Source organism: Anarhichas minor, unplaced genomic scaffold (genome assembly GCF_050575085.1).
Source record: "Anarhichas minor isolate MPS153535 unplaced genomic scaffold, ASM5057508v1 ptg000007l, whole genome shotgun sequence".
In the NCBI taxonomy this organism is placed as follows: Eukaryota; Metazoa; Chordata; class Actinopteri; order Perciformes; family Anarhichadidae; genus Anarhichas; species Anarhichas minor.
The window spans coordinates 16,197,857-16,214,347 of NW_027466453.1; the positions used below are offsets into that span (position 1 = coordinate 16,197,857).

Sequence of the window (16,491 nt, forward strand, 5' to 3'; positions counted from 1 at the left end):
GGGCACATTTTTTCTTTGCATATATCTGAAAAGAGGCACCAGGTGTCCAACAGGTTGAGTCAACGGACAGCTCCTTTGCTTGAACAATACAAACTCAGTTTATTTCTATGGCACAATTCAGCAACAAGAGAATCTTCATTTCTATGATCTGGTAAATGTTTTGAAATGGCTGAAATACTTCATTCCCCTGTGACAGCAAAGAGACATGCTACCATATTTCTGTTACTGCAGATACCAGAGAAAAAATAAGTTTCACTGTAGTGGATTATGCTAAAATATACAGTATATAAAATAAAACAGACTGTGTGTATCAGGGTTACGGAGCAAATGTACAAAACCCCCTTTAAAGCCTTTCTGGGCGAAAGCCTGGTCTGCATGGGGTCTGAAGGGGAGATGACAAGGGAAGATGTTCATCCAAGCATGTGAAAAAGGAAAGAAAAAGAGAGGGAGGGAGCAGGAGGGTTAGAAAGCGAGGTGGTGCCTGTAGGTAACAGACATGGAGCTCATGGCAAACTGTCGGCTGTGATTTGGCCTGGCAAGTTTGGCAGTGCCCTCTGCAATTACCCTAGACGCTAATCTAATGGATGCTGCCAAAAGGAAAACGAAGACGAGGAGGCGTTCACACAAATGCATATGCAAGCACAGGCACGCACATATTAAACAAACTCAAAAGGTATAAACTCACAGACTGTAATCTGTGTGTGTAATTCCTAGCTGCAAACACATACACATATACACACACCTACACCCGCAAACACACAAACAATGAGCAGCCACTGGGGATAAAGTGATTCGGCTCAAATGAAGATGAATGTCCCTCCACCTACCCTGGAAAGTCTGTTGCTCTACCTTTCTTTGTGTGCTATTATACCAGCCACTCTCCCTATCCATCTCTCTCTCTCACACACACACACACACACACACACACACACACACACGCACACACATGCACGCTTGCTCTATCGCCCATGTCTGAGCCTCTCATTTCTCTTCGTTCAGAGCAGGTGTTTGAGCAGGTGTGTTTGCATTTGTTTTGTGCACATGCATCCATCTAGCGGGTGTGTGTGTGTGTGTGTGTGTGTGTGTGTGTGTGTGTGTGTCCCGCTGTAACAGCCTGTGTGAAGGACACTTTGTAAGAGCGAGCCAAACTTATGCAATAACTTACACAATATATGACGATGGAATTGGATGTTCTTGTGGGCAGGTGTTATGGATCTTTCAGCAGTGGGTGTCTCTTGAAATCTCGCTTTTGAATTCTCAGTTTCCGTCTTTTTCTTCCTTCTTCCTGTCTGCCTTATACCATTTGTTATACTGTAGTGTTTGTGGCACTGTACCAGAGGTTTCTGCCTTATGGTGTCATTCTCAGAGGACACCTCAAACATAACCTGTCTGTCACTTTATTGCATGCACAATGACTCTTTAGGTAAACTATCTACTGCATTTATACTGCTGAAATTCTGACTGCACAATGGCATGAAGACCACATCAATTCATCACACCACACACACACCAGACCACACCTGGATTTATGAAACCGCTTCAAATGTAGCAAAATACAAAGCTGCATTTTGGTAAGATTCTGAATTATTTTAACATAGTTTCAAGTACTATTATTATTTGATAGACAACTGCATGAACAACACACTCTTGCAATTGTACTGTCTGAACTTTACTGACGTGCAAATAAGCGGATGAAGAAGGAACATTGACATTGCTCTGTTCACATCTGTAGTTTGGTTCCCTCTGCTTTGTCCTTGTGGTCAATTTAGTGTTGACACTGAAGAAACCAGGAATTTTAAGTCACAAGGACTGACAGGCCTCTCATTCATTAGATAGAGTGGGTGACCTGTCATCCTGTATCATCAGCGCTACACAGACTCACAAAAAGAAAATGTAAAAATGTCTGGAGTGAGGGGAAATATTGCGGAACTTAAAAGAACTTGACGGCTACATTAATTTCTCTTCTGTCTGATTTTAATAAAGAGCTTAGAAAACCCATGTACAAATACTTAGAAGCAGTAGTGGAGGCTGGACTGGAGTAAAAGTCTGTTACAATCACAGCAGGGAGAAAAGTCCGGGGGCCAACAAGTCAAATTAAGCGACAGATAAGTTAATTGTTATTGCCCTCCAGAATGACACATGAAGTGTGTTCTGATATTATTCCATGCCTGACAGGACGGCACTGTGTCTCAGTGCCGATCAAAACTATTACAATTCATTGTTTCAAAATAAAAGCAGTTTCTACTCTTACAACGCTATAGTTAAAGGGAAACATTCACAGATCTTCAACCTCATCTCCATCTATGTAAGTGAGGGATACAGTGTATAACACAGCTGCAGTTGTTGCCGAGATCATCTGTGTCTCTGGGGCACATCTTCAAAATCGTATGTTCTTACTGTGCCCATGAAGTGACAGTGACGTCAATGGGGGCAAGGAAGAACTACAGAGGGCTACTTTAGCTTCGGCAGCTGACGGGCTCATTGCCACTCAAAAAAGTCCTTGATCTCTTTGCTTTGGTTGCAAACTACCTACGTTTTTCAACAGCAAAAATGGCATTCCAAAATATGTGGATGCAGAGGATTTTATGGACAAGGATTTTATCAGTGTACATTTTACATTTTGTTTTGGCTGACTCAGATATTCAGCCATTAAGAGGCTGCTCGAGGCTGCAGCTGCAGCGGGGAGGATATGGCCGGAGGGGACTCTCCAGAATCTGAGCTGTCAAGACCAAACACCAACTGGTGGGGCCTTTGCTCAAATTGTTCTCCGATGCTTACAGAAACTGAATCTTTCTGCAGCAATGAATGTCAGCGTGGTCAGTTGTTGCTGGATGCTGTCGCAGACGAACGGGCAGAGAACGGGCCGTGTATGCATTACAACGCATGCCAGAGGTGTGCTGGTACCCGTCTTTAGGATGCTGAAGATAAACTGGAAAAGACAGCCAAGACCAGCATTTTAATTTGCGAATTTAATGGTCTGTCTCCGAAGGAGTGAGAGCCACCAAAGAGCCGCTGCACATCTTACTCTGTGAATTAAGGATTTATTTAGAGCAAACCACAGTTGCTGATTGAACAGTGACAAGACTAAACAAGAAGTGTTTGGTGAGTTTTATTTGGTTTCTGTCCAGTTTGAATGAGCAGTGTTTTGCAATGCTTTAACAAGACATTCATGCCTGTCTTAGTTCAGTATAAGAGATAAACTTCAATTCAGGTGTGCGGTTGTATTTTTCTCTTTAGGTGTAAGAATGTTTCCTTCATTGACATTCTGTGTGTTTATTTTGTTTTGTTTATCTTACTGAAAAAGCTAAGAGAGCTTGTGTATGGTAACAAACTTGCACTCCTGGCACATGTAGGCACAACTGAGATCAGCTATCTCGATCTATATAGCACTGAGGAATGTATTTCTTCAGTGGGCTACATTTACCATCAGCACTGATTAGACATCCACATAAAAAGGAGGCAGATTTTCCCATTAAGGTTTAGTTAGGTTTGCTCTGACTTTGTGTGTGTTTTGTGGCTCTATAACAATGTCACTTTACTTCCTCCTTTGTTCAGGATAAACAACATTCCATAAGGCTCCTAGAACACTTTGTCACTTTAAAAATAAACATGGACATATTATTGTGGTCCAAATCTTTATGCAACAACTTTCTCACCTACCCACATGAAATAGGAAGCTGCACTTCATTTCTAAGCAACCACTGAAAAGGGTGTGAGGGCAGCAACAGTCATCATACACAAGTTCTTTACTTGCTAATTACTATGAACACTATATCATTCAACTCATCAACTGCTAGAGACCTTTTGTCATATCAATGTCCCCTACACAACATGACAGACACATTTGAACAGAAGTAGAGTTCATGATATGGTTGCTTACCCGGACATGACGATGAAGAAGTCCAGCCTGTTCCAGGTGTCTCCCAGGTAACAGCGACGGCCAAAGATCCCAAGAGCCACCATCTTTATCACCATCTCCAATGCAAAGAAGATGTAGATGAATGCATCAAAGGCCTACAAAGAGACAACAGGAGATACAAATGGAAGAAAGTTAGAAAAAGATGCATCCCATACATTTAGCCTGAAACGCATTCTAGGCTCAAGCTGTTGTCAAAGCTCCCTCTTTGTCTTTTTTTCCCCAGTGCATGAGGAGCACTTGTCATTTCAGCTTTCTCCTTTTTAAAAGCACTCCAGAGTGGTTAACAGCAGACCTGCTGCTGTGAAAGAAGAAATATCTGGCTCGATGGAATCCCACAAAATAAAAGACTGAGAAACCAAATGGCACATGTGCACACTTCTCAAGCCTCAAGTGATTGTTTGGGCCGGCCCCTATCTATTCAAATACCTCAAAACAATCCATGACCTTCTATTTTCCACATTTCCACGGCATTGTGGCACTTTTTAAGTGTGGCCGGTTCACACTCCACAGCAGAAACATCACAAAGCTAACAGCACCTGTCAAATTAGCTCTTTCCCATCCAACTGCCCTTTTAAAGATCACAAACTATCATCTAACGGCACACCAACAGAAAATGTGATGTCCAAGACTGATGTGCTCTAGATTTGTTTGTGTGTGCTCTCTAGTGACTACATAGAATCACTGCTGTCTATTGCTTGAGCCAAGGATACTGTTAACATGGTGTTTGGAATGGCTTAAAGGAGCTAAATGTGTGCACACTAAAGTAATACCACACAAAACATATGGTGCCCAATGTGAACCAACCCACGCTGCAAGATAGGAATCACTAGAGAAGAAAGAAGTGAAGAGGAGAAAGAAAGTGAGGGAGATCCAGGTCAAACCTCAGAGACAACAAAGATGAAGACTGAAGAGGCAGTGAGCGATTAATGAGAGAGAGACAGATGAGCTCATATCTTTGCCATGTCCTGCTTGCATTATTATGTTCAGATCACTAGCTAAAGCTCCTATTGTATTTTCGGAACAAAACTCTTCCCCAGTGCTTTGCCCTAGGCTGTGTGACTGTGTTGGCTGCCTTTTTAAATATTCCCACTACATATAACTCAAGCTGCTACCTCTTGACACAGAGACTTCCTAGGTCTGGAAATACAAATTTAAAAAAGCAATGCAGCTGCATGGCTGTTTGTTCACAAGTCATTGTTCCTGATTTGGATCTTAGATGATAACAAGGCTTTGTGTTTGTTCTCAACCTGTACTTCATCCCCCAAACTGCACACAGAAGCACACACAAACACTCCTACGCTCTTTCAAATGGGATCATATTTTTGCTACTGCTTGCTTTGCTGACCATGAAATAAACAGTTTGACCCAAATTGCAAGAATGTTCACCCACTTAAATGTATCCTCAAACATCTACAGATAGACTCAGGGCAACAACAATTTATAAAAGAAACATACCAATATTCCAATGCAATCTTTAGCTGACAAGTTGAAGCAACCCAGGTTATAATTAAATCCAAAGATGAATATAAAAACGGCCTTAAAAGCTGGAAACACACAGATTTTAAAAGATCACAAGAACTTTCCAGCTAAATGTTGCTCTAGTCTGCTACAGTACAGTTAGTACATATGCCCTGGGAAAAGAGTGTGTGCACTCAACAAACCAGATGGCAACAACCAATACACATGCTGCAATGGAAAAACAATTTTCCACAAGAACTTAAAGGTTATTACTTTTTCCGGGTTTCAGGCAGAAGTTAAATGACGAACTAGAGACTCAACCAGAACCCACAGCAGGCTAGGAAAACACTGATATGTGGTACATTTGGACAACTAGGAGTAATAAGCTTCAATTGAAGAAAACAGTTTTTTTTAATTTGCATTGATGAAAAATTGCAAGAGGGTGTTTGCAGCTATAGACTGCATTGAAAGAGACAAATGGTTCGTGAAATGTTGTGGATTTATTCATGTTGCAGCACTGGCAGTAGCAGGAGAAGTTGTCTGCACCATTTGATATATATATGGATACAGATATCTAATGGCCAACATGGAAATGAGTTGGCACAAATGTGCGCCCATGATGGTGTTTGAACTTCAGCATGCATGTGTGTGCTCAAGACTGTAAATGCATAAATCTGTGCCTTTTTCTGCACTTGTGCAAGCATGGCTTTGTATATGGGCAATTGGCATGCTCTGTAATGCATTGTGAAGACGAGCTGTGTGTTCCATCCCTGTTTATTCACCAACACACACACACGCACACACACACACACAGACAGACAGACTCGGCGGCACACATAGCTGGCAGAATGCAATGGGAAAGACTGGAAGATCCAGTCTCACATGCTGTTTAAATGATGTTTTGATAAATAATGCAGCCCGCACGCTTCGCATGTAATCCGATGTTGGCTGCACCAGTCGGATCCCTGTCGTGTTCTGCACCGAGTGAAAGGGGAATGAATTCATCATAGTTATTTGTCACAACCGGCAGATTCCTCTTCAGTCAGCCTATCAGGTTTTATTGCCAACATGATTTGTAAAGAGGTTGAGGCTGTCCTGTGATGGGCTCTTTTATGATTTGAAATATGAGCTGGTGTGGGAGCTACTTCACATGCTGTCATTGTGCTTGGCGGGAGGAAAGGACGCGGTAACTAGGTCATCAGGATTAAAATAATGCATGTGTGTCTTACGCTACTTGTGGAATGAGTGAATGATGAGAGTAATGTGTATCATTCAAAAGCCACCATGCAGACAACGGGTGAGTGAAAGTAAGACCTCTCTGTGTGGTTTCTGATCATCTGGAGCTCCATTGAAAAGGTCGATCAGGTGCTGATTTGAGGGTATAATGAGTCCTGTCCCATTTAAATCTAATCAATCAAATTTAAGGTAGAAAAACAACTTTCTATTTGTGTGTGATGACCATGCAAACACAGACATGATTTAGGCTAGAGAAGGCTGAAGAGGACCCCCGCCTCCTTACAGCAGGTACAATTTCATCCTCGACTTCTGGCTGTGAACTTCTTTACTTCTCGGACAGATAGTCTCTTAGAACAGAGACTATCTGCCTCTAAAACGTCTAAAAGAGTAGTCTAAAAAGTACCAATGTTTTTGCTTTTCACGAAACAAATTCCATAGCAGTTATTATCAGATCACACTTAATTGTCAATCACAGCCCGTTGTTGTAGAGTCTGGCTAATTAAAGGAATAGTTGGACTTTTTGGGAATATGAAGCTACACAGCCAGCAGCCAGTTAGCTTAGCTTAGTACAAAGACTAGAAACACGGGGAAACAGTTAGCCTGGCTCTGTCTTGAGGTTACAAAATCTGTCTACCAGCAGCACTTAAGCTCACTAATTAACACATCTTATCTCATTTGTTTAATGCGAACAAAAACAACCTGTCGTGCTGAAGTCTCGTTGTCACTTTGATTGCAAGGAAACCAGTGGAGACATGTTTACCATACAGACATGAGAGAGGTATTGATAATCTATACAACTCTCGGAAAGAAAGTGAGAAGGTGTATTTCCCCAAATGTCAAACAATTCTCTTCAGTTTAATTGTATTTTTAGGTATTGACCTAAGAGCCTTCACTGAGACTTTGAACCCCTGAAGTCCAACGCTCTGCCTTGTTTGGAGTCCCCAATTTAACCCAGTGCACAATTATGTGAACAGAACCTGGGGTAATGTATACACTGTTTGTGGCCGTTACTTTGTCTCTTTCCTCCAGGAGGTGAGGTGAGGATTTCACAGAGGGCCAAAAAAAGCATGTGAGGGCCACGCTAACAATCTAAGCCCTGTCAGCAAAATCCCTCCCGTTACCATTAGCAACAACCAGAACAGGACCCCTCACACTACCTGGGGACACAATATGCTTGTTAGAAAGACAAAGCACAGAGGAAAGGGGAGAGAGGGTGAGTGTGTAGGATGGGGGGGATTGGGAACATATGGAGGAGTGAAGATGGCATTGGATGGAGCGGTAGGAGGAGGAGGAGAGATGGCGAAGCAGGAAGATGTGTCGCACAGTTTTAAAACTGCAGTGAATGCTTATTTGAAATCTCTGCACAATGAAGAGAAAATCCGATGAGATAAATAAACCTATTACAGTTTGGTCTGGGGGGCTTTATTTGATATTATAATCCACTCTAATGTGCTGTAGGCAAGTGAGATATTGGCAGCGCAATAAGTCAACAGAACAACAGCACATAGGACTCGCCAACAGCACACACCTCACATGCGGGTTACCGGAGACAGATTTTCAATGTCAGTGGACATTAGAACCATCACCTAAAAGCATGTGAGGCAAAATAAGGTCGTCCTTGTCACATCTGAAATTGCCTGCACAAATTAACTCCAATGAAAAGCAATTACAACCCTCGAGGAACACACCGAGTCCTCAGCCAGGTGGCAAATTACAGTAGTAACACACAACCCACATCGGGCCTACTACGCGGCTTACAAGCAGAAACAAAAGGAAAATATTTGTAATTTGGCAAAAAAATACAATAATGTGCTCCAACATGACATGAGTATAAATAATAAGAACAGAGCTCAACCTGTTATTAACTCGGTTACAGGATCAATCAAGTCCACAAGCAATGACAAGGCAAACACGAAAACATTGATCTACAAATACTGGCTTCATGGCAATCATCTTGAGGAGGTGCACTGTTAAGTCCCTTAAAGTGAAAACCTTGATAATCTAAAGAATAACCACATTAAAACTCATCTCATGGGTTAATGTCTGGGGGCAGGTGTGGTATAGGAACCATAAAGATCAAATGCCTCATCAAGACAAACTTTATCGGCTGTGGCATTTGTGGCCATCCACAACCACAATTTCAACTGTTGGTACTTGTCTCCACAAGTGTATTCTTATCACGAAGTGACAAAATCGCATGCGGCTCAACAAGACTATATTAAAACAAACTCAATTCCCAATTCCCTGTTCAGACAGCAAGAGAAAATATAGTTCAGGAGGGAACTATTCCAGCTCAGTGTTTGTCTGCATCACAGCTTGAGAAACAAGGACAAGAGGAGTCGTGGGCTGCTCTGAGTTTATGTTTATGTTAATTGCTCGTTTTGTTCCATCTCTTCATCAGTGCGCTGACATGTTATTCTCACACACATAGGCTCAAACACACAGAGGTCTACCTTACCTGCAGTATCTGGCAGCGGTCCGAGGTGCAGTCGATGTTCTCACAGGGCTGGTACATGCCCAGTGTCACACAGTTGAGCAGGATCACCATGATGCTAATCCTCTCGAACCACGTATTAACAGGGCTGAGGTTAAGGAGCATAGCAGCTGAGGAGAAATGCACACACTGTATATACTTCAAACTGGGCTGGATGGATGAATAGATGGGCCGTCTGTCAAATCAAACACTATCTATTTGTTTTTTGATACAGCATGAGGAAAAATATTTAATTATAGTTTCTGTTTAAAGTTAGTCCCCTTAAAGGTTTGAGAATCATTCTTTTGAATTTAGTTAGATTTAGCTCCTGCCTTGATTAAATATGTTATGTTTGAATAAGTCTCTCCCTCACCTGACTCCTGGGTTGGTCTCTTTCCTTTCTTCATATCTTTACTTTTTTCACGTTTTACTTCTATAACGCTACATCCTGCATTTCTCCTTCACATCTGTCTCCTCTCTCTTCATCCCTTCAATCACTCTCTGGATATATGAGAAGCGTGTTTCAAATGTCTGTGTGTGCTTACTCATATCTGGCTATTTATTTTGTGGTCTGTTATTTGACACTTATCCTCTAAACTCGGATACACTCCTCTGTCCTATGAAAGCGGCTTCATGCCTGCTGGCTTCAGCGCGTTTGTTTTAACTCCCACATAGACCGAGTGGGTGGTGGGTCGTCTCCGTGTTAACAGGATGCCGTGGTCCTGACATGAGGATAATGTCCCAGCAGAGAATAAAGTAACTTCAAAGGTGAGTAAACGGCTCCAATACAGATAGAGGTGCAGATAAAATGTCAAATTGTACATTAGAAGATTGTTTTTTCACTCTAAGCACAGTTTCATCTCACTGGGCTTTGTTTTGAATAACATAGTTGGGAAATAATGCTGCATATTGCCACAAATGAAAAAAAAAAATGCATATATATATATATATATATATGCCTGGAAAAAAACTGTGTTTCATTATTACAAAGAATGATCAAGTATTGAAACATGACTGTATGAGTCAGGAAAAAGAAAAGAAACATGACAAGAGTAAACACCATTACAGCCACAAGGCACAAGACACCTTTTTGGGATATTTACATAAATAAGTGATGTAAAGTACAGCAGCATGGGGCCGGATTTCTCTAAATGTCATTAACAATTTCACAAAAGTGTCAATATAAAAAAAAAAAAAATGTACTTAAGCTGTTGTTTTCCAATATGTTTGACTTACAACCTGGCAACTTGCTACTCACCGTCACTTTCTTCTCATCTTACTGGACCACCATGTCACTCTGCAGAGTGCTTACACCTGCACAATACCTACTGATGCACAGACGGAACTACATGTACAGTACAGGCCTACTTTAAGAGTTAATACACGGTGATTATTGTGTCATTTTAATGCTTTGCAGGGATGAATGAAACTGAAAAGGCGACTTCACATACTTAATTTATACAGTATTATGCATATGATAGTGGGGAGTATGAGCGCGTGTTTTAATCACTGTCTAGCAGTGTAAAAGTCTTTTACAGCTTTTCACTTCTTTCATATCTTAAACTGTCAGCTTATGTTCTTTTAGTTCTATACTCTATCCTCTTTACTCTTATTTTATGTCTTTCTTTTTTGTATTCACACAATGAGCTTTAAGTCTTTTGTTCTTATGAACTTTGCACTTACAGAACTTGTGCTCCCTGGTAGTGGGATGTGGGAAATGTGTCTGTAATTTGTCATTTTGAATCTGTTTGAACTACCCTGACCCGCCACATAGTTTGTCACAAAGAAACAATAGAGAAGCCTTCATTGGAAACGGTTTAGAAAAGAGCCTTCAGTGTCGTTCTTCGCTTTTCTTTCATCGAAGAAATACTCTCCAGTTCTGATATTACTGATGCTAATGCATCTACACTAACCTCTTCAGGACCCGCCATTGTTTAGAATAAAAAAAATAACAACAACAAAAAAAGCGGGAATAAATATATATAAATCTCTAAAATACTAAAAAAATACCTAATAAACTGGAAATAAATCGGCATTCAAGATACTGAATCTGTAATCGTCTGACTTGTGTACGAGAAAGTGAGCAAAATATCTCTCCTCTTTTCCCTTTCCAACAAAAATCGGATGAAACGCTTAAGAAAACGTGCACATAGTGTCCACTGAAATAATAACACTGAAGAGTTGCATCTTATTTCAGTGGGTAACCTCACATTCAACCTGCCTTGCTCAGGAACACACTTCATTTCTAATTCAACCAAAAAAGATACAAATTAAACACGAAAACTAAGTTATTTGAAGCTCAAGGATTTTCTAAAGAAATCTTAAGTGCACTCTTCAGAAAATCTTGACTGTAGATGCTTCGTGCAACACACACACGCACACACACACACACACACACTATTTGCTTTTATGCAGATTATGTGGTTGCAAACATATTTGTTATTCATCTCTCCTGCACACACACGCCATTCTCCATTAATCTGTACATCTCTCCATCCTGCAAGCTCTGCTATCTCTTTAGCACGGTTCTCTGGGGTGAACACAGTGAAATGAGGAGACATAATATTAGAGCGCTGTGTGAAGAAAAATATTGTTATGAATTCTCCTTCTCTAGTCTCCTTATCTAACCAACCAACCAGCCCCTTCTTTGAAATACGGGTCTACCCCCCTTTGGGTTACAATGTTCTTTCCTTGCTTACTGTAACTCTTCTCCCTCAGTATCATTTCAATTGTCCCAGCTGTCGCCTCTCCCTCTTTTCCACCTCTCCTTTTTCTCAGGTTATCATTCATTCCCATGTGTGACAGAACAAACGATGGACAATTTTTGCCCTACCAGCAAAAACAAACGCAAACACTTTGGGACACATTATACCTCGACAGGCAATGAAAAATCAATCAGGCTTGCGTGTGTGTGTGTGTGTGTAAATGTGTGTGTGTGTGTGTGTCGCGCTCCCATTGCACAAGTAAAGAACCTGCCCTGAGGTTCTGTGCTAGCAAAGCAGGAGCCAAGAACAAAGGCATGGTGTGAACTCGCAGAGAGAGAAGGAGTGAGACAGACAGTCTGAGAGAAAGGAAAGACAGAAAAAAAATACACACAGATATACAAAAAGCATGGGAGAAGACTTGTTTGGGACTTAGCCACAAACAAACACAAGACTGGTGACAAAGGACAGAGTCTATATGCCGCTGCACAATCCCTGTTTTGAACTTTCTCACCAATCTCTTCACAGCTCAGAGTTTAAAATACAAACATTTGCAGAGCAGCTCAGGTGAAAACGCACAACGTATTCCTCCACACAACCCCCCCCCCCCCCCCCCCCCCCTCCCCCCGACTGTGGACTATTCACCTTCAACCCATCAGAGCTAACAGTATCAGCAGCATCTGCACTGACATGTGAAGTGACTCAGCGCTGGTTTGAGTTCAGTTTCTTTGTCATATCCAACCCCGTACCCTTTCCCTCTCCAGGGAAATGAAGCAGCAGGCGGCTGACTCACCCCCAGCTGATTCCAGAGCGTCAGCTGATGGCTGGTCATGTCACTCCCTAATCATGTTGGGAGGCCGCTAACTGAGTCTGACACCAAGGATGCTTTGAAGAGAAAGGAAGTGAGGCCTGTCGTTATCGAGCTTCAGCATTTGATTTGATTTTTTTTTTTTAACACTATTACTTGCGGGATATTTACCCGTTAAAACATTCAAAAATCCAGCGAGGGACCATCCGCGCGTGACTGAGGAGGTTCAGCTTGCATTTTTATGGCTCTGTCTTTCTCTGTTTAGCATCACGCCTCCTCTCCCTTTCTCCTCACTCCTGTATGTCTAATCTTCGACATAGACATGGCCTCCTCCCTGTCTTTACTCTCCTCTCATCGCATTCTTTCTCTCTTCTTCTTCTTCTTCTTCTTCTTCTCAACGTCTCGACCTATTTTCATGCCTGTCCCTCTGCGTCAATACAGATTTCGTCAGAGACTTGCCCTCCGCTTGCATCCCTTTTTTTTCCCTATTTGGTGCTTTCCAACTTTACCAAGCTCTCGGTCTCTCTTTATAATAAATAATTTCAGGATCCTCATTTTGTGTTGATGATTCTCTTTTGTCTATTTGTCCTCCTTTGTGATGCATTCAGGTAACAAAAAGGCAGAGCTAAGGAGCCCACGTATGACCTTATTTTCCACACATTTACTACGAAAACAGCTTTAGAAAAAACAAATTACTCTAATCATCAAAATGTAAAAATGGAGGTCCCTGGTGCATGTGTAAAACCAATTTGTTACCTGAGTGCATTTCTTTTTTATTTAGTCCCTGTGAAAATGTCTGTATTTCCTGCTGGATGCAGCATTTAAACATTTTACAGTAGCAGCCTTAAAGCTGAGATTTACGATAATGTGGCAATTATTTAACCTTTTGCACTCCACTTTTACCTGAACTGATTCAAACAATGTGTAGGTTTAATATCTGCCAGTTAAGTAATGACTGTCAGTTATCAAATCAAGTCAATTTTATTTATAGAGCATGTTTCATACGACAGACATAGACTCAATGTCTATGTCTGTCGTATGAAACATTAACATATAAAACGGTATTACAATGAAAAATGAATCAGATAAGCAGGTATTATTATCATCATTAAAAGGGGAATAATAGTAACACAAATAATACAACATATATTTTAAAATGAAAGTCTTACTCATTAACCACACATTTTAAACCAAACTAAAAGCTTGTGAAAAAAGATATGTTTTTAGAATATATTCTAGTGAGAAGACCTTTACTTGATCTAAGGGATCTGTCAGGTGTGTATTCGCTGAGCATATTAATGACGCAGGAAGGGGCTAAGCCATTCATCGATTTAAAAACAATTAAGAGGTTACTTTAAAATCAAGTCTTTGTTTTACATGGGAGCCAGTGAAGAGAGGTTAAACTAGGAGTGATGTGTTTAAAAACCCTTACTCTGCCTACAGCTTTCTGAATGCTGAAGTTTATTTAACACCTGCTTTGTCAGTCCAGCAAAAAAGTGCAGCACAACTATCTAGTCTACTAGAAATAAATGGATGTCAGCATCCAAAATCATACCCAAGTTTCTGGCATGCTGACAAGTTCTATTGACAAGGGAGTTAATACGAGTGAATCTGGTGCCTCAAAGCCTTGGGACCTACTGAAAGAACCTCTGGTTTGTCCACATCATGAATGGACTTTTGGTTCTTTCAATCTCAGCTGTGTCACACGTGTATTAAAGACTGCTCCATCAGACTGAGCAGAAAAGAAAAAAAAAAACATTACAAGTTTGCTGCATGATAAATTATTCCAAAAATGCGAAGCCAAATTATTAAGCAAATTCTAGTTCTGCACAATTCTTTAAAGAGTAGTGTTTGTTTGTGTGTGTGTGTGCATGTGGTATTATAATCAATAGAAAATATAGGAATTACTATTACATGGATGCACCAAATCAACAGCTGCGTGTGTATGCTTGTTATGAGCAGGATGACTCATGACTAAATGAGATATCTGTAATTTACAATGAGTCTTTTCAACAAACCTCCCTATAGTTAGTGCCTACATGTGCGTGCATGCATGTGTGTGTGAGTGTGTGTGTGTGTGTGTGTGTGTGTGTGTGTGTGTTCCTGTGAAAACACCGAGGATCAGTCTCATTCAGAGTGAATCAAAATGACAAATGAAATTCTGCTTCTTACTGTGGCACGGATGCCTGTGCCTGTCTCATCTCCCAATGACAACATGGCATAATAGGTCTCTCTCACACACACACACACACACACACACACACACACACAAACACACACACACCTTAGCAATACACAAAAACGGACACATCCTCCTCCACCACCATCTTTGTGACAACCACTGTCCCTTCTAGTTGGGTGCATTTTCAAATTCACCCCTTGAAAACAATCCATGTTGTGGCGAGTGTCACGTCAGCTTCTCCGTTTGACACAGCGAGGAAGAATCCGTCAGCACGGCTGCGTGATGTCAACCACTGTACAAGCGGATACAGAGTGTGTCTGCCCGCTGTCCTTGATATCAGACAGTCACACTTTTGTTTTGAAGCTTTCACTGTTGTATTGTAACCTTGCTTCTCTGTGTGTGTCCCTCTCTATGATGAAGTAGTGAGGCAGACTGCCAGGGATTCCTACCTTCCTAACTCTGCTCTCATCCCTCTTTCTATCCCACTTAATTTCCTAGTGCCTTGTGGTAAAATTGATCAATGAGTCTATCACAGGCTGCTTTTCTCTGTCGGACTCTCTGGCTGCTTGGCCTCATTTCTACTCAGTCCACAGGCTTCTCTGTCCATCCTTCTACAGTGTCTGCCAACTCTCTTTTTTGTGCCTTAATAGTTGAGTCCTTACTATCCCTGACCTCTATCTTTGTATTTCAGCTTCTCATCAGGAAGTCATTTGCTAACACACAACTGAGAACTAGAACCTTGCAGTCCAACGAAGTTTTGCATAGCCCTTACTATCTATGCAAAACAGCTGTGCAAATGCCCCCGTTTAACCTTTATTGGTGACAGAAAGCTAACCCGGAGAGTTCATAATGTTCACAAAGCCCTTTCCTCTGAATACCAGTGGGCCAAAAGCTATCCAGCCAAAAGAGCATACACACAGCGGAACACCCTGAATAACAAGTAAACCACCATCTTTTAAAAGCCTCAAGCAAACTGCAGTATTTGTTCTGTAAGTGTTGCTATGCTTGTCTCAGCAAATGTAACTTTCACTTTGCCGGCCCCGGAAAAAGTTTGCTTATGAGGATATCCTCACACTCCTATACAAAACACCATTTGAGGAATTATATTTTTGCATATTTCCCCCACACTAACAATCCGTCTTTGCTCAATAACAATGTCGGCAGTCTTTAAGATAAGACGTTCCTCAAAAATAAAATGCCTTTTTGAAAAGTGTGTATTATGCACTGAATAGAATTGGCTCTCAAATGTCCAAGAACCACAGATTTGCCTTCCAGCTCCATGACAAAAAAGCAGGGTGTAAAGACCCATGCTTTATAACTTGAGTGTCTTGTTGTGCAGCTAAAAAGGGCTCAGCGCCGGGTGCAATGCGGCAAGTAAATATCATCTCACTGTTCTTAGGATAAACAAAGTATAAAGTGTAAATTCAAGGTGATAATCTAATCTAGACATGTCAGTGTGTGTTTGTAGAGTACAGTATATGCACATTCATCTCCACAGTAATGTTGCTAAAGGATGCCGTACGTAAAAAGAGAGGTTGATTAGGGAGTAACAGAATTGGTAAAGTTGCTCTGAAGTTCACAAAATGAAGGTGATAGAAGCTGATTGAATTAAAAGGCTTTTTCTTAGAATGTAACTTGATAAAGATATGCATGGCTTGCTAAAACCAGCTCGTTTTAATATTACTGTTGCTGGCAGTTCAGTACTTTCAGCCA

The 16,491-nt window shown here is 41.2% G+C and overlaps 1 protein-coding gene across 1 annotated transcript in view; it reads right to left on the reverse strand.

Moving 5' to 3' along the window:
* The window catches only part of cacna1ia (calcium voltage-gated channel subunit alpha1 Ia), a 102,107-nt gene that overhangs the window by 57,854 nt on the left and 27,762 nt on the right, over nt 1-16,491 (reverse strand). Inside the window, exons 2-3 of the mRNA XM_076080917.1 lie at nt 9,072-9,183; nt 3,881-4,014 (exon numbers count right to left, since the gene is read on the reverse strand). Coding sequence (XP_075937032.1) covers nt 3,881-4,014; nt 9,072-9,183 — 246 coding nt within the window. The remainder of the gene's footprint in view (nt 1-3,880; nt 4,015-9,071; nt 9,184-16,491) is intronic.